Source organism: Rutidosis leptorrhynchoides, chromosome 7 (assembly GCF_046630445.1).
Source record: "Rutidosis leptorrhynchoides isolate AG116_Rl617_1_P2 chromosome 7, CSIRO_AGI_Rlap_v1, whole genome shotgun sequence".
In the NCBI taxonomy this organism is placed as follows: Eukaryota; Viridiplantae; Streptophyta; class Magnoliopsida; order Asterales; family Asteraceae; genus Rutidosis; species Rutidosis leptorrhynchoides.
Genome location: NC_092339.1, coordinates 298,203,625 through 298,226,950, shown reverse-complemented (window position 1 = coordinate 298,226,950; position 23,326 = coordinate 298,203,625). Strand labels below are relative to the sequence as shown.

The 23,326-nt window shown below is 31.2% G+C and overlaps 1 protein-coding gene and 1 long non-coding RNA gene across 2 annotated transcripts; one reads left to right on the top strand and one right to left on the bottom strand.

Moving 5' to 3' along the window:
• Nucleotides 1–1,886: 1,886 nt before the first annotated feature.
• Nucleotides 1,887–3,526, top strand: LOC139858511 (uncharacterized). The gene is made up of 3 exons (XR_011762983.1): nt 1,887–1,964; nt 2,975–3,021; nt 3,502–3,526. It is a non-coding gene; the product is annotated as an uncharacterized lncRNA (long non-coding RNA).
• An 18,229-nt stretch (nt 3,527–21,755) lies between these two features.
• On the bottom strand, nt 21,756–22,787 carry LOC139858523 (protein GOS9-like). The gene is made up of 3 exons (XM_071847362.1): nt 22,676–22,787; nt 22,368–22,583; nt 21,756–22,256 (listed from the first exon to the last, which is right to left on the bottom strand). The coding sequence occupies exons 1-3, from the start codon at nt 22,676–22,678 to the stop codon at nt 22,014–22,016; spliced, it is 462 nt and encodes a 153-aa protein (XP_071703463.1). The 5' UTR covers nt 22,679–22,787; the 3' UTR covers nt 21,756–22,013.
• Nucleotides 22,788–23,326: the final 539 nt, after the last annotated feature.

The window sequence follows — 23,326 nt, the reverse complement described above, 5'->3', positions numbered from 1 at the left end:
AGGAAGGAATTGAAGTGGATAGAGCTAAAGTAGATGTAATTGCTAAACTTCCACATCCCACCAATGTTAGAGGAGTTAGGAGTTTTCTAGGGCATGCCAGTTTTTACCGACGTTTCATAAAAGATTTTTCTAAAATTGCCACTCCTATGAATAAACTCCTAGAAAAGGATGCTCCATTCATCTTTTCAGATGAATGCATCAAATCTTTTAATATTCTTAAAGAAAAACTCACTAATGCGCCGATCATGATAACCCCAAATTGGAATTTACCATTTGAACTCATGTGCGATGCAAGTGATTTTGCAATGGGAGCCGTTTTAGGACAAAGGATTGAAAAACGATTTTAACCTATTTATTACGCTAGTAAGATGTTACAAGGAGCACAAACGAATTACACAACTACTGAAAAAGAACTCCTTGCTATTGTCTTTGCTTTTGACATATTTCGTTCATATCTCATTCTAGCTAAAACAGTGGTCTATACCGACCATTCTGCTCTTAGATACCTATTTTTGAAACAAGATGTCAAACCACGATTAATCCGTTGGATCTTACTCTTACAAGAGTTCGATATTGAAATCCGAGACAAAAAGGGAGCAGAAAATCTCGCCGCTGATCATCTTTCTCATCTTGAAAATCCCGAATTAGAAGTTCTAAATGAATCAGCCATACAAGATAACTTTCCTGATGAATATCTATTGAAGATAGATTATAGTGAAATTCCATGGTTTGCAGACTATGCAAACTATTTAGTTTGTGGATTCCTTGAAAAAGGGTTGTCGTACCAAAAACGAAAGAAATTCTTTAGTGATATAAAAGTTGTCCAGATGGAATAATACGCCGATGTGTATTCGGAGATGAAGCTAGTGAAATCTTAAACCATTGTCACACAGGACCAACAGGAGGGCATTATGGGCCTCAACTAACAGCAAGGAAAGTCTATGACGCTGGATTCTATTGGCCTACTGTAACGACCTAGATTTTTCCGATCGTTTTATACATATGAGATTAATATTTACATAAAGTAAACATTACCAACATGATAAGCAATCCAAATTGTTGAGTCTTGTGTTTTTGAAAAGAGTTTTACACAACGTTTGACCGTCCAATTTGACCGATGATATCACGAACTATATAACATACGATAATTATACGATTGTGTACATATATGTATTTATACATATTTAACATGACCTAAGGATGGTTTAACATATCATTGTGTACTAATAACAATGAGTTATAAGTATACTTTGAGACTACTAACTAAAGTTTTCAAAACGGTAACTATACGTAACGTTCTTTGATATATATACCTATAACCTATAATGCTTATACAAGTATCGTATAAATACATATTTAATTACTTTTAAAGGGCTTAAATACATAAAACAATATAAGTATATTCACAAAAGATAGTTATATTTGAATTCTCATTCCGTTTCCTCAAGATTTTTACACGTATACCTAGGGTATATGTAACCGTATTGTACGCAGCTTCTAGATGTATTTACTATTGGTATATACACCTTTAATCATTCATTCTTAGCAGCCATCTTAGAGTCAAAAACATGTGAAACCATTATTTATCAACTTGTATGACTAATGAGCTAAAAAAACAAACTTAAGGATATTTTTTTTTCTATATAACAAGTAAATTCGTTTTTATGATTTCACCCCATTTTTCCATTCTATTTTCTCATACTTACACTCCAAATTCTCTCTCAAAATACTCCTAACATCATACTTGATCATCTCCAAGCATTTTCACCATCTTTTAGCTTCATAATCAAGGTAAAACTATGTTTAAACTTTGATTCAATTCATGTAAGTTATTTATCTTAAATCAAGATATAAACTTACTTACAACCTTTGTTTCTTTTCATGATTTCACTTCTTAATCTTCCAAGTCATCAAGAACAAGTTCATATCTTGTTTATTCAGTAACTTTCTTCATCATACTTGAGGTATAACCTTGGTTCATCATCTTGTTCAATTCATATATGACTATCTTACTACGAATATATATAACAACAAGAACATAGTTTGAATGATTTCAAACTTGTTCGCAAACTAAATAGATCCTTATAACTTGACTTTTAAAACACTTCAAGACCTGTAATATATCATAATGATATGCTAACTTAACAAGATACAACTTGATTTTACAAAGAACACCTTAAAACTGAATCTACGTCGTCGGAGTGCAACCGGAGGCTGTTTTGAGTTGGATAATTAAAAACCATCTTAAACTTTGAATTGGAAGTTTATATTCTTGAAAAATGATATTTCTTATGAATATGTTAATATATAAAAATCTCATGGTGTAACTCAAAGTGTAAGTATTTTTGTAAAAATGATCATCTAGATGTTGTTTTTACAACGGAAATGATCACTTTCATAAGATTCACCAAAGTTTGACCTATAACCTATGATTTTGAATGAAAACTAAGGTATTTACAGTTCATATTCATAAATAATGACTCGATCCAAGGAAGTGGCAAGTTGAACCAACAAAAACGGAGTTATATTGAAGAAACTACGGCTAAAACAAAATTGGGTATCCGAAGCTAGTTTAGCTACGAAATTAATTGGAGTAAAAATAAACTAATCATATCTTTGCTAATTAATATGATATTTTATATATATTTACTTATGATTTGATATATTTCAGGACCACCCGTAAATAACACGAGAAGATTAATTATAAGACCTCATGATTGTACGCAACACGTCATTTGACAACACAGTACTTTATGCACGCAACACGTCATTTGACAACATGGTACCATGGGTCGAGATTAATTTTGATCAATACGAATACGATGGGTTCTTTATTTATTTTATTGAGCAACTAATTGTGGACCACTAACATCGGACTGCTAACTACGGACTAATAGATATTATAAGTATTATAAGTATATATGTAACGATTATTTGAAAAGAAAATATGTTAATATATTATATATATGGTTAGGTTCGTGATATCTATCGGAGACCAAGTCGTATATCTTCAAGACAAAAGTTAGTATATAGTCCCACTTTTAAACTCTAAATATTTTGGGATGAGAATACATGCATTTTATGATTTATGTTATGGACACAAGTGATTAAAAATATATATTCTATGTTGAGTTGTACCACTGGCATACTTCCTTGTAACTTTGTAACTACTATTTACATGAGGTATTGTAAAAACGAATCCTGTTGATAGATCTATCGGGCCTGACAACCCCAACCAGACTGGACGACCAGTATTCAACGGTTGCACAGTACTTCGTTTCGGTGACTACACTTGGTACGGTGTAGTGAGATTTCATAATAAAGGGAATATGCGACGTTGATTAAATGTTAAGTATGGTTATCAAGTGCTCAACCACTTAGAATATTTTTATTAAAACGTTTATGTATATTAAATCTTGTGGTCTATATTTATAACGCTGCTAGCATTAAACCTATATGTCACCACCTTTATGTTGACGTTTTAAGCATGTTTATTCTCAGGTGATAATTAAAAGCTTCCGCTGCATTATGCCGAATTTAAGTAAGATTTGGGGTATGCATATTTGTGTCAAAAATAAAACTGCATATCGGAAGATTTGTAATGTGAAATATGTTGGAAATCGTATTGTTATTATCAAATGTAAAGTTTGTAAAACTAAGATTATCACTAAACGATAATCATTATTATGCTGTTTGAACCTTCGATTATAATAAAGGTTATGGTTTGTATTATAAAAACGTATGCAGATTTTGAAAAATGTCACATATAGAGGTCAATACCTCGCAATGACACCAATGAGTACGTGACGTTTATATTCGATATGAACGGGACGCTTCACCTACAATTTTCAAAGACGCACACCTTCTCTGTAAATCCTGTGATGCATGTCAAAGGGCTGGAAAAATAAGTCAACGTGATGAAATGCCACAAAATGTCATTCAAGTATGTGAAGTATTTGACGTTTGGGGTATTGACTTTATGGGTCCATTTCCAAAATCTCATAATAATCTCTACATTCTCGTTGCCATTGATTATGTATCTAAATGGGTGGAAGCACAAGCTCTCCCAACTAACGATGCACGAGTTGTAGTCAACTTTTTAAAACGTATTTTTGCAAGGTTTGGAACACCGAAAGCTTTAATAAGTGATCGGAGTACTCATTTTTGTAACAATCAACTTGAGAAAGTTCTCAAAAGATATGGAGTAACTCATAAAATTTCAACCGCGTATCATCCACAAACAAGTGGACAAGTTGAAAATACCAACCGAGCTTTAAAACGTATTCTAGAGAAAACGTACGATCAAATCCGAAGGAATGGTCCATGAAATTGGAGGATGCACTCTGGGCTTTTAGAACAGCCTATAAAACTCCAATTGGAACCACACCTTTTAAACTCGTTTACGGAAAAGCATGTCACCTTCCAGTAGAAATTGAGCACAAAGCATTTTGGGCTTTGAAGACATGTAATCTTGATTTTCATGAAGCTGGACGTCTACGGTTAAGTCAATTAAACGAACTAGAAGAATTAAGACATGAAGCATACGAAAATTCGTTAATCTATAAGGAAATAATGAAGAAATGGCATGATAAAAGAATCAGAAGTTCAAAAGAATTTAAAGAAGGAGACAGAGTCCTTCTTTTCAATTCACGATTCAAGCTATTTCCTGAAAAACTGAAATCAAGATGGTCTGGACCATTCATAGTCAAAAGAGTTTTCTCATATGGAACAATAGAGTTAATAAATTCAAATGAGATTGAATTTAAAGTTAATGGTCACAGAGTTAAACATTACATACATGGTCCAATGGAAGTTGACAATGAAGTCAATCATAATTTCACTACCCAAGAAAACCCTCAGAATGAAAACATAAATATGTTATCAACAACATATGAAAAACAAAAATTGGAAGATGGGGAAGCTTCAAATTGGAGTGATAAAGAAGAATTCCTATACAAACCTCCCATTCCAAGAAACGAAGAAAAATGTGAACAAGAAGTTCAAGTAGAAGTGAAAGAAACAAGAAAAGATCACTTGGAAAAGGTTAACAAAACAACTCTACTTACTAAAGTAGGAGACCCAGGTGAATTTATCATTTCTTGCTTGCTTAACGATGGTGCTACGTATAATGGACTCGCAGATTTAGGAGCAAGTGCAAATGTTATGCCTCTTTCCTTATACAAAAGATTAGGTGTGGGTAAATTAAGACCAACCAAAATAGGTGTTCAATTATTTGATCGAACAATTAAACACCCAGTTGGAATAGCAAACAATTTACTTGTTAAAGTGGGAAGTTTGACCTTTGTTGCAAATTTCATAGTTATTAATATGGAGGAAGACCTTGATATTCCTCTAATTTTAGGTCGCCCATTTTTAGCAACCACCGAGGCGTTCATTGATGTAAGAGAAGGCAGAATGACACTAAGGGATGGTGACAAATCGGTCACCTTTGTGAATCGAAAGTTTAGATCTCCACCAACCAAAATTGTTGAACCAATAAAAATGCCTAAGTGTGGGGAAGATGAAGCAACAACCAATGATGACCTGATAACAAAGAACCCCGTTGTTAATACGAAATTAGATGAACCCGTTTTTAACAGCTCAACGAAGAAACTTTATAAACGGATTCGAGATGCTAGGATTAAGGGGAACTTTAAGTTATGTAACCGATTAGTATCTAATTTGTCGCCTAAAGAAAAGGCAATGTTAGTTGAATTTGTGAAAGTTACAGAGGAAATCAACAATTGGCTTGAAGCAAAAGTCAGAGATATACAAGTTGTTGATAGTCCAATTGAAAACAAAGTTAATCACAATTTCGACACCACAGCTAACTAAGTGTGGGGAGAATCAAGTCTTTTAAGGATAATATATGTTTCTGTTAGAGTTAGATATTCTGTTTTCGTGTAGTTTCCGAGAATGGAATCCAAATGGTCTTTCCCTAGCAGACCCTAAAGAAATAGTCTTCTCCCCCCATTCTGAATTTTTATTTCTTTTAGGTTTTACGAGATGAAGAAATCCTTTGATCTGAACCATGGTCTACTACTACTACACGCTATGATTACTAAACGTAATAATGACACCCTTCCGAGTGAATTGGTATCATTCATAAGAGGCAAAATGGACGGAGTAAGAAAAGAACTCAGGAAAGATCATCATAAGATACATTTTGGTAAAGGAAATTCAAAATCCGCAACAAAAAGAAGAGCACGACACCTTGAAAGATGTTATAAATGTGGAAAATGGTCATACGAAGGTAAATGTTCAAACAATCAAACATATTCAAATACCGAATTTGTTACTCTATGCAGAGAAGGACCGTTCATATGTTTAGAAGAAAAGATATTGAAGAATCGAGGTTACGCTTATGTAGCTATGGAAAACCAAATCACACGACTCTCCTATGAGTCGGCTAAAGCAGGTCTCTGAGAATTCTATCTCACAGGTAAGTATGTACAGTTTTTATTTTTATTTTTATTGCTTTTAACCTTTTGATAATAAACGCTGAATCGTTCGCTATAAAGTATTAAATTGGTATTCAATAAAATTAGGTATGCGAAACTGAAATTATTGATATCATACAAAAATTTATTACATCACTGCGAAATTTACCGTTTATTCTTAAGGTATAAATATCTTTAATTAATCAACCCAAAATATTTCAAAAATTCGTCAGGAGTAAAACTAGGTAATATAGCCGAAATTACTTTACCGAAAAGAGGGACGTATATTTTTGATAATATTTGATTGATTAAAGTGGGATAAAAGACCAAAAAGATTTTTAATTTTATCTTTACCATGTTTTTAAAATTAATATTATAAATTTTTAAAATCAATATATTTAAGTTTGTAAATATTTTAAACTACTATTTTTAATATAAGTTTGTAAACTACTATTTTAAAATCAATATATTAATAATAAGCTACTATTTTCTGGTGTGAATTTAAAAACAAAAATTTACTTTATTTCATTAAGTTAAAAGTTTGATATTTAAAATTCGTCGTGAGTTGAAGACTAGGTCGTTGAACAGAAATTGCTTTACCCGAGGGTGGGACGAGAACTTTTATTATCATTATTTTTAATCTTATTGAATTAAAGTATGCCAAAAATATTAAAAACCCAAAAATCCTTGCTTTTAAAACGACGCTTAAAAAGTAATAAATTTTAAAACTTTGTTGAGAGACGGACTAGGACAACGATCCGAAACGCCCTCATTCTTAAAAAGAAACAAATTTCTAAAATTTATTAATTTATGTTTTATTAGTTAAAGGTTTTTATAAAAATAAAAAATAAAGATCAGACCCCATGCGATCGCATGAGGTTTCCTCTTCAAATCCATGTAATCGCATGGAGGCAAAATGCTGGCCAGGATCATAAAGTCAGTCGAGCCGTTCTGTACTCACACAACTACACACACATACACGAAAAACACAGAAAAACACCCTCTAAAATCATCAATTTTTCATCAAATTCAACCAAATTTCGTTCTACAATTAGCTTTAATCATGTCTTTCTTCAGATGGGGAGGCAAAAAGGTAAAAATTTTACCCCTAAACTCTTTAAATTTTCAATTTTAGTGTTCTTGAGCTAATTTATGCCTAATTTAATTTTGTTAATTTCTAGTGTAATTAGAGTTAAATTGTTAGTATATTATGCATGTATAAGCTAGATTGATGCTATTTAACATGATTTGAAGCCACAAACTTCAAAAATTTTAGAAATCTAGGGTTTGTGTTCTTGAGCAATTTGGGGCTTTTTGATATAAACAGGTTATGGCCGATTTTTGTCATGAATTATTGCTAAATTAAGTAGTGTAACATGTTTAGGTAGCTAAATGATCCAAACTTTGATCCTAAACATGATTTTTGAGAATTAAAGTGGACTTTTTAGGTCTAAAATTCATGAACTTGATTAAATTGATGTAAATACCATTTGAAACTTGTTTAATTGCTAGTAATGATTATTTTGACATGTTATTTGAGTAGAATGCTTATGAGCTTTGTAAACATTTTCATATGTGCTTATTTGAAAAAGTGTAGAATTGATAAAAATATGAAAATGAGTATGAGTTTAATATGGATTAAACATGTTATTGTAATCGTTTCAAGTTGTTATTTTGCTAACACTAATGCATATTTGGATGCACAAATTTTGTGTTTAATGTATTTTGCAGAAATATACCGAATCTGGCGGTGGATCATCATCCAGACAACCTAAAAACGAACCTGAACCAGAAATGCAATATGAACCAGAACCTAAACAGGAACAACAACAGGAACAACAATATCATAATGATCAACACATACCGTATTATGATCCGCAACATGAATATGTTAATGCCTACGTACAATTTCTGATTCATCTGATAATAGAACACCCAACAATTCATGAAGAACAGTTGCATCCCAATTTGAGATTTGATCGAAGTTGGAGAGATTACCCGACGTATCAAAGTAACAAATTTAAACTGGTAACAAAAAATATAGAAGTACCGAGGGTAATCGATTGGGAGCCTTTGGAAAGGGTCCAACTAGCTAACTCAGTTAGGCAGCATCTGATCCAAAGGTATGGGAACTCTTCTTTTCCCGATTGGGAACGTTTATTCACCATTCGTAGGCCTGTATATAAAGAGTAGTGTGTTGAGCTTATGAGTACTATATCACTTGATACGAATGTAGTTAGGTTAGACGATAGGAATTTTCTTAGATTTTTACTTGGCCGTAGGATGTATAGGATGTCCATGCTGGACATGGCCAGGGCTTTACAGATTTACACTCCTGGTGAATTACTACTACCTGATTGTACAAATTTAATTTATCATGGTGAAAGGGTAGATAGGAATTTTGACGCGGACGCCGTCTGGAGGCGTATGTCAAATTATAATGTTTTTACGCTGGTAGGAAGACACTCCTATTTAGATATTAACAAAGCCGAGCTTCTTATTATACATAGATTTTTAGCTAATTCGATTACACAGAGAGGTAACAACAAGGAGAAGATGACCTTACACGATTTATTCTACCTTAAGTGTATTCGAAACACTAGAAGCTTTGTTAATATCCCCTACTGTGTTGGTTTTTATCTGTCCAAAATGGTGACAGGAATACAGGATGGGGGAATAATAGGAGGAGGTATTTTTGTTACTCTCATTGGATAGTATTTGGGTGTAGATAGGGATCAAGGGGTCCACTGATGGTATGTAGGGAACAGGTTGAGACTTTAGGATTGCGGGTCTATCAGGGTGCAAAGGTATTAAAGAGCAGACGCAATCAGACAGTACCATATGAGGGTCGTCATCCACAGGTAGAGAGAGGTTCAGATGAGGAAATGGAGGAACTGGATGACATTAGGGATGTCATTAGGGAGGCTATTACAGACGTTTACCAGCGTATAGATGAGGTAGAAATGACAAACGAGGCTAGACATAGTCAGTTCGAGCAGTGGCACGCCGAGAATGTGTATGAGCATTCCAGGCAATGACAGCATGATAGATGGCACTATCATCAGCATCAGATCATGAGCCAACTATCACCTCAGGTACCAAATAACTACGTACCGACCCGACCTGCTTATTATCCGCCACACCAGCCCGATATGCGACCACCATTTACTCTCTATGACCCTAACTAGGCCTATCAGTACACCTATAACCAAACGTGGAACCCGACCGACGACATGAACTGGAACCCCTATCCAGATTGATACAGTTCCCGTTGGTGATTTTTATCTTTTATTATTTTTATTTACTTATGTTTAAAACATATAATATTGTGATACTTTAATGTAAGTTTTAATTTTTTTATTATGTTGTACTAATATTTCATATTTGATTTAAAAGTGGGATGTTAAGTCCCATTTCAAATTACCATGCATATTATTATTTGTATGTATGTATATTGTCAATTGTACACAATAGGGTAAAACAGCGAACTTTCAAAGACTGGCATTAAGTTCAGCAAAAGCTACTAATTTTGACGACAAAATGAAAAACAAATGTAATGTAACAACAAGACGGAATGAACAAATGATGTGCACCATTTATCATTCAACAAACAAATGCCAATATGTTTGGAAACTTTGGTAAAATTTAATCATTTTTCTACGCTAATCACCCTCAATAATTTAAATTGTTACTGATTTCTTGCAAATGAGGGCATTGCAAGATCTTAAGTGTGGGAAGGGGTTAAATTCTTTAGGATTTTTAAAATTTTTGACTTATACACTTGGTTACCATTAAAAATACTAGTAACGCAGTAGTTGTATTAGAATCTAGTGCTCTCTGATAATAAAGAACAGCCCTAGTCTTATATACTGACTACCCAATTCTAGTAAAATTTTTCAAAATTTTCAACTAAATGAACTCAAAATCATGTTTATACATATTTATGAGCGATAAAACTAGGTGTTAACACCGAAATTATTGTTACCTCGGAAAGGACATAAATTGAGAAACAACCTAAAATGTTAGAATTCATTTAAAATGGAATAGAGGAAAATAAAAAGGCAAAGAAAGGAAAATAAAAGCCAAGTGTGGGAAAAATTTACCAAATTATTTAGAACATATATCACATATTTTTGTACAAATAATTGAAGATACTTTTGTTTTGGACAATTTTATCAGTTTTACCCAATTTCTTATATTTGAAAGAAAAGATGGATCTACACGATGAATCAATTCCATCATTAAAAGGAAGTAAAGTCTTCCGAAAAAGAAATGCGCTTCTTGATTTAGGTCAGAAAGTTGTCGTCCAGACCAGTTGTAGAGTCTACGAAAAACCTTGAAAAGTTTTCTCGAAAATCAGCTGGAAATCCACGGACCTCAGCATCAAACAGGGTCGCCAAGTGGTCAGACTTATCCTAACCATGAGAGGATCTGTCTCGTACAATGGGGGGCACTGTGCAAATTAGCTTATAAGACTAATGAATCGGATTCCCAGAAAGGATAATCTCCTTAAAGATCAAAAATCAGCTTTTAAGCCTGATATTACTCAATCCTTGAGATTGACTTTAAAGATTGAGAATTACAAACTCATGGAATTCGATGATATCTAAACTCGAGCTTGAATGAGAAAATATTTTGATAAAAATTACAAACCGATTTGTTTTCTGAAAACCCATTTTCAATGCGTTCATTACCATTGAACGTAAAATCCTAGGAATTCACCTGGAATTCATTAGGTCACCTGAACCAAATCGGGTGTCAACCGTAAGAACGGTGGTTGCATAGCATGGTCAAATACAAGACCTTGTGCCAGACTGAAAAACTATAGGGTGATCTTTACTATTGCTCCTACAAAGGATAGTAATTGCATCTGACACGTTATAGACCATAATCAAAAGCATGTCACGGGACATTGCCTTAACAGTTACTTGTTCAACGCTTTCCTTTACAATCGGACGGTAGTTTACCGAAAGGTAATATACGGAGCAAGTATACTGGATGTGTTGCTTTCCTAATACAAGGTTAGCAAGTGGGTGACACAAAACCATAAGTTTTGAGCTAAAATTTTCAAATCTGAAACCCACAAAATCCACAAAAACATTTTGCAAACACCGGTGAAGGGTTATTCCGGAAAACTTATCTAGGGTAAAAGCTAGATTGAATTTTCAAAAGATCAAATGTTTTCATAAAGATCCAATTTCCTAAAGGATCTAAATTTTCATAGTCATGTGGGACTGTAAACCACAACGTTACTATCATTGTTCATACCGCCAAATCGAAATCACTGATGTACAAAGTGTGAAGAATAAAGAAGTGATTCTAGTATTTTTATTTCAAGACTATATTGCTTGAGAACAAGCAACGCTCAAGTGTGGGAATATTTGATCATGCTAAAAACGAACATATATTTCATAGCATTATCCTTCAAGAAAGACAAGCTTTTGGTTTCAATTGTTCTATTTACAAGTGATATTTGTATAAATAATAAAAGGTAAAGACAAAAGACAGATTCGACGAATTAAAGACGCAAATGACCAAAACACCAAAAAGTACAAAGTACAATCAAAGTAGGTTCAAATTATTGATGAGAAACGTCTAAAAGTTACAAGAGTACAAGACGCAAAACGCAAAGTACAAGATATTAAATTGTACGCAAGGACGTTCGAAAATCCGGAACCGGGACATGAACCAACTATCAACGCACGACGCAACTGACCGAAAATTACAAGTCAACGGAATACAAGAATATAATATAATATATATATAATTATATAAATTTATATATATTATATTATATATATTATATTATATATATTAATTAATTCAGCAGCCCACGTTTTGGAACAACTTGGAATAGTTTTTGGCTGCCATGCGATTGCATGGCCAGCATGCCCAAACACCATGCGATTGCATGGGAAGGAATCACAGGCCACATCTATAAATTCAGCGTTTTTCGGGCGAATTTTATACATAATTTTTCAATCTCTCTCACTCACGATATATATATATATATATATATATATATATATATATATATATATATATATATATATATATATATATATATATATATATATATATATATATATATATATATAATTTATAATTTTAATTTTAATTTAAGATTAATAATAATAATTATAATTTTAATTTTAATTTAAGATTATTAATAATAAGGTTATGTTAGCGAATGTTGTAAGTGTGTAAGTCGAAATTCTGTCCGTGTAAAGCTACGCTATTATTAATCATTGTAAGTTATGTTCAACCTTTTTAAATTAATGTCTCGTAGCTAAGTTATTATTATGCTTATTTAAGCCAAAGTAATCGTGATGTTGGGCTAAATATTAAAGACGGTGTAATTGGGCTTTGTACCATAGTTGGGGTTTGGACAAAAGAACGACACTTGTAGAAATTAGACTATGGGCTATTAATGGGCTTTATATTAACTAAATGATACCTCGTTAATTTAATATAAAGATTACAATTTGACGTATCTATATATAACCACATACGCTTAATCGGGTACGGTGGGCGGGATATCTATAAATACGAATTATCGTTCATTTTACCAGACACGGGGATGGATTAATAGTTAATGGACTCATTAAAGCAGGGGTGGATTACATTCAAGGGTAATTGGTGTAATTGTTAACAAAGTAGTAAAACCTTGGACTACACGCAGTCGATAACCTGGTGTATTCATTAAACAAAGTATTAAGACCTTGTTACAGTTCGAATCCCCAATTAGTTGGAATATTTGACTTCGGGTATAAGGATAATTTGACGAAGACTCTCGCACTTTATATTTATGACTGATGGACTATTATGGACAAAACCGTATGGACATATCGAATAATCCAGGACAAAGGACAATTAACCCATGGTAATAAACTAAAATCAACACACCGAACATCATGATTACGGAAGTTTAAATAAGCATAATTCTTTTATTTCATATTTCATCGCACTTTTATTTCCTGTCATTTTAATTATCGTACTTTTTAATTATCGCAATTTTATTTACTGTCATTTACTTTATCGCACTTTAATTTATCGCACTTTAATTATTGTCATTTAGTTTCCGCTTTAAATTAAGTCATTTGTATTTTTAATATTTTACATTAGGTTTTAACTTCGACTTAAGACATAAAATCGACAAATCGGTCATTAAACGGTAAAAACCCCCTTTTATAATAATAATAATATTACTTATATATATATATTTATATATATATATATATATATATACAAATATAGCTTTTAAAATATAGCGTTAAACTTGGCTAGCTCCCTATGGAACGAACCGGACTTACTAAAAACTACACTACTGTACGATTAGTTACACTGCCTATAAGTGTTGTAGCAAGGTTTAGGTATATCCATTCTATAAATAAATAAATAACTTGTGTAAAATTGTATCGTATTTAATAGTATTCTGCAATAAAAATATAACTATTTCGTATACACCTCTGCACACATCAACCATCCCAATCAAATTTTGGGACGAAATTTCTTTAACGGGTAGCTACTGTGACAACCCAGAAATTTCCGACCAAATTTAAACTTTAATCTTTATATATTCCCGACACGATAAGCAAAGTTTGTAAGTTGAATCTCAAGAATTTTAAACTGTGTTCATACACTCATTTAACCTCGACCAAATTCTAATGAGTCACGAACCATTATATGAACAGATATGATTATATATGTATATGTATATATATATATATATTATAACTTGAAAACGTTAACAAAGTATTAGACGTATAATACTTTACATGAACGTATTTGTTTCAATATGTTTATTTACAGAATTAAAAGATAATATCAAATGATTGAATTATCAGATACATTGAATTATGGCTACAAGTCTCTATTAGGAGGTCCACTTTGATTTAGGAAACTTTTCTTTTTAACGGTATTCGAAAAATGGTAAAGTGATTTACAAGTAAGAAAAAAAGTGTCAAGTAGCGAGAAGCTAGCCAGGTTGGTGGAAATTCCTGTTAAGTTCCAATACATGCCTTACAATAATTACCTCGTGACTTTTGATAAGATAAATTATTTAACCTTCATATTATGTATTGTGAAAGTGAAATTAGGGAATATAGGTAAATTAGGATATAGATATTGACAAGTTAAATAGATCGACATTTTATATTAAGATGATTCCATATGTTTGATTTTCCTTTAAACATAATCCTACGAGTCATGATTAAAAATGGAAATTTAAAACCCTGAAACCTGATATGATTCATATATGATTGTACTTTCTTAAACGAAAACGCCTTTTCGATATAATAGACTTTTATTATTAAAAACGTCTTATGAGATAAACAACTTCTACTATTATAACCTTTGTAATAAAATGATTTTTGAATATAAAATAGTTTGGTTATTAAAACGTTTTATGAACATTTGTAGATAAATGAACTCTATCAATTTTAAAACTTTAAAAATATAAATGTTACGAAATAGTAATTTTTAATATTTAAACGATTTCTAAAAATATAATTTTTGAATGACATTAGTTTTGAAAGACTATATTAAGTAAATAGTTCAAATTTATATTTCGAAATAAAAATATAAATATATATAACTTAGTCATAAAACGTCCTGATTTAAAATAATATATTTTGATAAACAACGAGCCACTGATTTATAGAAGCAAATGACCACAACGCTCAATTTCATAAGTTACATTTTTATAAGGTAATTTATTGATAAATAAGTCAAATTATTAATAAGGGTACACGTCGCGTAACGTAAAAGGCTAGTTTTCTAAATGTACGAAAGTGCGTTCGAAAAACCAAAAGTGGTACATGAGTCGAGTGACAATATACGAGTCATTTGAACAAAAATTACATTTTTACTACGCACGTAAATATAATATAATATTTAATTAATTCTAAAGATTAAATATAATATATATTAAATAATATATAAATCTACGTATCATGTGTAATAAAAGGAAAAGGGGTGTCGGCAGCCTTTTAGTCATGCAAATGAGCTGGAAAACTAGGCCATGCGATCGCATGGCCATTCTCCTTTCAAACCATGCGATCGCATGGTGGTGGTTAGGTGGCTCAGTTCCTTTAAAAGTCGAGCGATGCAGTTTGTGTATTCATAACTTCTTCTATCTATCTCTCTGCAACATATATACATAAATATATATTATAATTAATATTATTATTATTATTATTATTATTATTATTAATATTATTATTATTATTATTATTATTATTATTAAGATTAATATTATTATTATTAATCATATTTAGTAGTAGTATTATTATTAGTAATATACATAAAATACTACGACGAGGTTATGGGCAAATTATTTTCAAACGTGTTTTTCGAGTGGGATAGGGCTAAGGAAATTATGGGTTATAGTTATGGAGATGATGGGTATGGTTCATGGGTATGCTCGTGAGATTAATTTAGTGTTTATCATCTCCGTTGCTTCTACGTACCTTTCCTGCAATATTGAATCTCAATATTGATACGTTAGTACTCATAATTTAACTTTTACATACTAATAGACAATGTATCCCTGACTAGTGCTCGAGTATATAGGATTATGCATGTTTGTACTTTTGATATCGCCCTTAGATAAGTTATATTGAATCTAGAATTAGTTACTTATGCAGTTGAGATAAGGTATAAAATATGCATGTCGTTGGAAAGCTAGCGAAAAATTAAGAACTTTTCATTTAGATATCGAATGGTTTCGACGAACGGATTAGAAGTTATAGTCAATTGAATTTTTTGTAAAAATGATTATTATTATCGTCGTTCTAGTTTTTTTATCTTATTATTATTATTATTATTATTATTATTATTATTATTATTATTATTATTATTATTATTATTATTATTATTATTATTATTATTATTATTATTATTACTAATATCATTATTATTATGATCATTATTATTATCATTATCCATAGAAAGTATTATCATTAAAAATTGTTATTTTATTATTATTACTACCGTTATTATCGTTAAAGTTATAATTAGTATTATTATTATTATTATTATCTAATTATTATTATTATTATTATTATTATTATTATTATTATTATTATTATTATTATTATTATTATTATTATTATTATTATTATTATCTAATTATTATTATTATTATTATTATTATTATTATTAGTATTAGTATTATTATTATTATTATTATTATTATTATTATTATTATTATTATTATTATTATTATTATTATTATTATTATCATCATCATCATCATCATTATTAATATATATATCATTATTTATAAATAGTTATTGTTATTGTTGTTGTTATTATTATTATATTATCATTAAAATAATTATTAGTATTATCATTAATAATGTCATAGTAATTATCATTATTAGCATTATTATAATTAAAACTAATATTAGTAACACCTAAATATTTTGATTACTATTATTATCATTATTATGAACACAATATAAAAGACAATTAAAAGCTATTAAACGAACCGATTAGGAAACAATAAGTAAGAGTATCATGATGAAATTAAAATATTATAAGATATTGATTTAGATAAAATTATCGTTCTTTTTATTTTTATCATTACTATTATTATTAAAAGTATCGTTAGTATTAAAACTATCAATTTAATAAAAATTATCATTTTAATAGAAATGTCATTATTATTATAAAATATCATTATTATTATCATTTTAAATAGAATTATTATATTAAAAAGTATCGTAAATATTAAAGTTATCATAATTAGAATTATCATTTTATCATAATGTCATCTTAGTAATTATAAATATTGATATTTTTTTATTAATAGAATAATAATTATTATTATTACAAAATAATACAAATTTTACTTACTATTATTATAGATATTATTTTATCAAATAAATATGTGATACAAACATATTTTACTACGTGTAATAAAATTTCTTTAATAATACCTATCATATTATCTTTATAATATTAAATGAACTCTATAAATTTTATTACTTAATATATATAAAAGTATATTTTATTATATAAATTTTAATATAAAATTTTATTTATTAATAAGTGAATTATATTATTTAATCTAGTAAATCTTTTAAAAATATTTAAAAATATAAAACGACGATATTTAAACTATATATTAATTATGTATAGATTTTTGGTAATTATTTTGAGTCAAATTGACTTTTGTTGACTTTTGCATATTAGTCTCGAGCATTAGGATTGTGGTACACTATGACTTGACCTAATTTGTTAGACAAATTTTGACCAACACATAAATATATATAATTAATTTAGGTTCATGAATCCGAGGTCAACCTTGCACTTGTTCAATGATGTTATATGTATTTTTACAACGAAATACAGTATGGTGAGTTTCATTTGCCTTTTTACCCTTTATATTTTTGGGCTGAGAATACATGCGCAATTTTTATAAATGTTTTACGAAATAGACACAAGTAATTGAAACTACATTATATGGGTGAATGATCGAAGCCGAATATGCCCCTTTTTGCTTGGTAACCTAAGAATTAGTAAACCGATCTACTAATTGACGTGAATCATAAAGATAGATCTATTGGGCCTAACAAACCCCATCCATGATTGCGGATGCTTTAGTACTTCGATGTTGTTTTTATCATGTCCGATGGATGTCACGGAATGATAGGGGATATTCTTATATGCATCTTGTTAATGTCGGTTACCAGGTGTTCACCATATGAATGATTTTTGTCTCTATGCATGGGACGTATATTTATGAGAACTGGAAATGAAATTCTTGTGGTCTATTAAAATGATGAAAATGAATGATTATGATAAACTAATGAACTCACCAACCTTTTGGTTGGCACTTTAAAGCATGTTTATTCTCAGGATTGAAAGAAATCTTTCGCTGTGCGTTTGCTCATTTTCAAGATATTACTTGGAGTCTTTCATAGCATATTTCGAGAACGTTGCATTCGAGTCATTGAGTTCATCAAAGATTATTATTAAGTCAATTTATAGTTGGACAGTGGATATTATGAAATAGTATGCATGTCTGTCAATTTTCGATGTAAAGAAAGTTTGTCTTTTAAAAACAAATACAATGTTTGTAAAATGTATCATATAGAGGTCAAATACCTCGCGATGTAATCAACTATTGTGAATCGTTTATAATGTATATGAACGGGTCCTTTCAGTTACCCCGGCATGCAATAGATGGCCAGCTTGCTCAATAAGAGTCTTCCATAGGTCAGCCTTCCCGAGTCCATTATGTCTCAACTTCGCCCCTCGTAGTCAAGCATTTTGAGTGTTTATGTTCATTGCACGTTTGTTACTTTATATATTACTTGCAATTATATTGAATAATTATGCCTTTGATCATTTTGCTTCTGTGCTATGATCTACTTAACGATTAGCTTGGCTTCACAGGGTGATCATTAGATTGCCGAGTTTCATTTTCTCTTTATATATATATCATATGTATATATTGAACTAGTTCTTTTTATGATATTATGCAACTTAATAAGTCGGCTCGTGCTTGTTTTCGACTGATTAAATAATAATGTTTTAATAAAAAGATTCAGTTAGTGAGAACAAATAACTACACTTAATAATAGAAATAAAAACAAATAGACCCTTACTTGAAATCAAGTTCTCTAGAGTCCATGATAGGGATGACAATGGATCATATTAAGGTTGTTAATGAACCAAACTCAAGTCGAGGATGAAGAATTTGGGTATAGTTGACCCACTTTTCAGGCCGAAGATCTAGACTAATTTTAGATGCATACTGATTTTAGATGTTGAATGAATTTAGGTGTAGACTGATTATAGATGCAGACTCATACTTAGATGCAGACTCATACTTGATGCAAGCTCATATTTAGATGAAGACTTATATCGAGATGAAGACCGAGAAAAATACGTAGAATGAAATTGAGCTTGTACATTAAATTTATGCAAACTGAATTGTGAAAGTACAGACTAAACAAAGTTTTTATGTTAAATTGATGCATATATAGAAGCAGATTGAGATAAAAACTAAAAGGTAGATTTATGTGTACGTTCGGCAGGGACACCTCAACCCTGTGTTTCATTTGGAAACCCACCAGTCCCACCCCGAAATAGTCGAATGCTAGAAAAGTACCTCCACTGAGTCCCCACACATGTGATACGAGCAACCATCATCCCACTACCACAAGAGTCGTAAATTCTTGCGGCGAGTGAGGATTGAACATATGCCTATTTATGTCAAAGCTTCCACATGACGGTCCCAACTTCAAAGGTATCGGGTACCACTGGGCTATTTAGGTGCAGTTTAAGATGCAGTTTGAGATGTTGACGATAACGATTTTGCATATTGAGATGCAACATTATGCAGTTTGAGATACCAACTTATGAAGTTTTAGATGCATCTATATGCAATTTGAGATGCATCTACTAGATGCATCCATATGCAGACCAAGTCTGAAATTAGATGCATACATTAGATGCAACAATAATGAGTTCAAGTTCTCATATAATATTCTACCTTCAAACAATCAATTCACGAATTACTACAATTCAATTACTACAAATTCAAGAAAATAACAAAATCAAATAAATTAGTGCATATTGAAGGTTTCTGACTTATCTATTTGGTTCCTTACTCTCAGGAATGCTTCAAATATTAATATCGTATTATAGTTCATGTTTACAATTACGTTTAGAGGTTTGACTGAATCGCTAGTAGCTCGGTCGCTTGATGATCGATGAATGTGACTTTTTAATTAAAGGTTTTACTTTAGACAATAAATGATGACACAAATAGATGCATGTGAATTTATTTAGGTATTGTTAAACCTTAATCTGCATCTGGAAATAAAATTGGGGGTTTGAAAGAATTGGGGATAAAGTGAATTTACTTAGGTATATTAAAACAGTAATCGCGCGCACTGGGTATCCATTGCTTTAGTTGATAACCATTTTAGAATATGAATATATAACATATAATTTGTACATGAGCCACCAAAAGGTAATAAAATGAATTCATTCATATAGACATCACTACAACAAATTTGCTAATTAACCACGCATAAATTTACACACTTTTATAAAGTGTGTACTTTTTTATTAAATTCTTCACACTTATAAATGTGTATAAATGTATTACATTTATAAATGTAGATAATCATTATAGTTTCACACATAAAAATGTTGGGAAAAAGTTCACACTAATTTGTGTGTATAATTATAAATATAACCACACTTAAGAGTGTTAAGTTAATTTTGTCGCACTAGATTTGTTCACGCTCCCCCTTGTGTGAAGAAATGAGGTGTAACAAATTTTACTCACATTTTTAATTGTGATTAATGTTAATGAATAGAACCCCGTAGGTTATTATGCTTTATTGGCACACTATTTATAGAGAGTACAAGGTAACCTAGAAACCCTAAACCCACAAATGGGTCGGGCCTAATCTATACTCTAACACTCCCCCGCAGTCCGAACGGCGAAATCGCGAAAGTTCGGACTGGAACAAAACAATAAACAATAAATAAAGACGTAAAAAGAAACTTTTTTTTCTCATTTGTTGCACCGAATTGATTGATTTCGCTGATATCGTTGCGTCTTGCTTGACTGCGTTTCCTTTTCCGTAACGTTTTTTTTTTGTTTACGTCGTGGCGTTTGCTTTGTCTAAGGATTGAGCAGGACTTGGGCAAGGAACTTTGTCGACGATCAGAATTTTCATCAACGCTGCAAATAAGATTTTTGACTATATATATATTTTTTTTCGGGGTTTGGAACCTAGTCACGCTAGGCGGCTCAGCCCCGCGCCGATTATTTATTAAAGATTAGCTAGTAAAAAAAATAGAAAAGAACAATAAAACATGACGTGATATTGGATTTCGAATTAAAGAAGTTGAAAAACATATGTAAATGATTAAACAAGACTACGAAGTAGGAATTGAAGTGGTGTTGCAAAACATTGAGCATACACGTGCAACACTAAGGTGGAGGCTGCCGATCAAGTCAAGTATGTCTGTATGTGAGCTTGGGTCTAACCTATCATCTAACAATTAAATTAATTAAAAATATAAATTAATTCAACTGAATTCAAGTTTATGATCAAATTTGTAGTTTATGGCGTGGTGTTGGAAGTCTTGCATTGGAACAATTGATTCTATAGTAACTTTCATATTCATATAAAAATATTTGTCCCTGTGTACCCTCATATGCAAAGGCCCTAGCTCATGCAACGAATCCAATTTTAAACATAAGCGTATTAGGGGAAAAAGTAGTTATAATAAAGTAATCAATAAAAATTAGGGAGTAGATGAATATGGATAAACACGATGTAACAAGAAAACCGAATATATTATATAATTCAGAAGCATTTGATCGGTAGTACATACATGAAGTAACGTAGGTACGTAATTAGGGAACTTATTCAGACAGTGACACAACCGACCACATAACCGATTTAACACAACGTACACACTTAAAAACAAGGTAGGAAAGTTATTAAGAAAGAAAGACAATATGATATATGAAAGATACGATTGTTCCATGCTACGTACGTACTCCAAGTAAAATCCCATCGAGCGAGAGCCTTATTAAATTTTAGGAGAAAGGATCACTCCTAAACTGTCAAGGAAATCCCCATACTTTCCATAAAATCCGACAAAGTCACCCAAACTCACAGGAAGTGAGAAAGGAGTTCCTCTAGATTTGGCGCCGTATGGGCCGTAGTTGTTTTTGCTGCCATGAAAAGTCAATGACGTAATAACCGTATAGCCATAATGGACTCCAACGCTTCCGCTAATCCCAACAATATATTCACCATCGGCAAAGGTAAGCTGTGGACATATAAAAATACAAAGAAACCATATAAGAAAACATGATGACCGAGATGATCACATTCGCACATACGGAGTACTATATATTCAAATAAGGGATATATTGATCACCGTTTCATCTGTACCACCACCAGCTTGACCTCCAAATTTTTGAGAAACGTGTCGGATTTGGTCAGAATCCACATATGTGAAAGTGAGGGCATATACGCAGTCACGGGTACTAGTGACAGTGATCTTAGTGATCCTACTACCGGGAGGTGCAAAGCTCCATGGATTAGTTCCGCCGTTACCTCCCCATGTTCCAACCTTAACTACGTTACCAGATGCCTGCATATACATAAAAATTACATCGTTATCATTATTAATTTAATTTAAAACTTTGGTGGATTAATAAGCTAATTACTCCAACTTATAGATACCATTTTGCTTTTGAGCTTCTTATGTAGAATTTAAATGAAATATTGATGTGGTACATCTAACTCCAACCCATCGACGCCTATATATAGGCATGGATAAGGGGTTTTTATAGTAAATACACTCGTGTACGTAAAGCTGACCTCAACAAAAATATAGCATATTTCGTCACCATATATACGTACGTGGGGAGTACCAAATTAATTAGTAACTCACAAAATTAAACATTCACACAATACTAGATAACATAAAAAAAATTCATGGCATGTGAGCCAACCATTATTAAAATTGACCAAGGAAAGGGACTGGTAATTTTCACTAACAACTAAATTGGGTCATATACTCGCAAATAGAATGTCATTAACTCACTGCCTTCTAAAAATATCAATCCATATACCAAATTGTGTTTTATTGGGACTGCAAAAACTCTGCACATATTCATCTATGTTGAGGCAATATAATTAAAATTAATGTAATTAACACTAAATATCTTTATGTGTGACTAGTATAAGTTCAAGTGTATAGTTTAAAATAGGGTTAAGGCTACTCAAGGCTCATATACTTTTCATTTTGTCCTGATGTAGTCCATATACCCAAAAAAAATACTATTATAGTCCATAAACTTTAAAAGAATGTATCGATATAGTCCATTGACC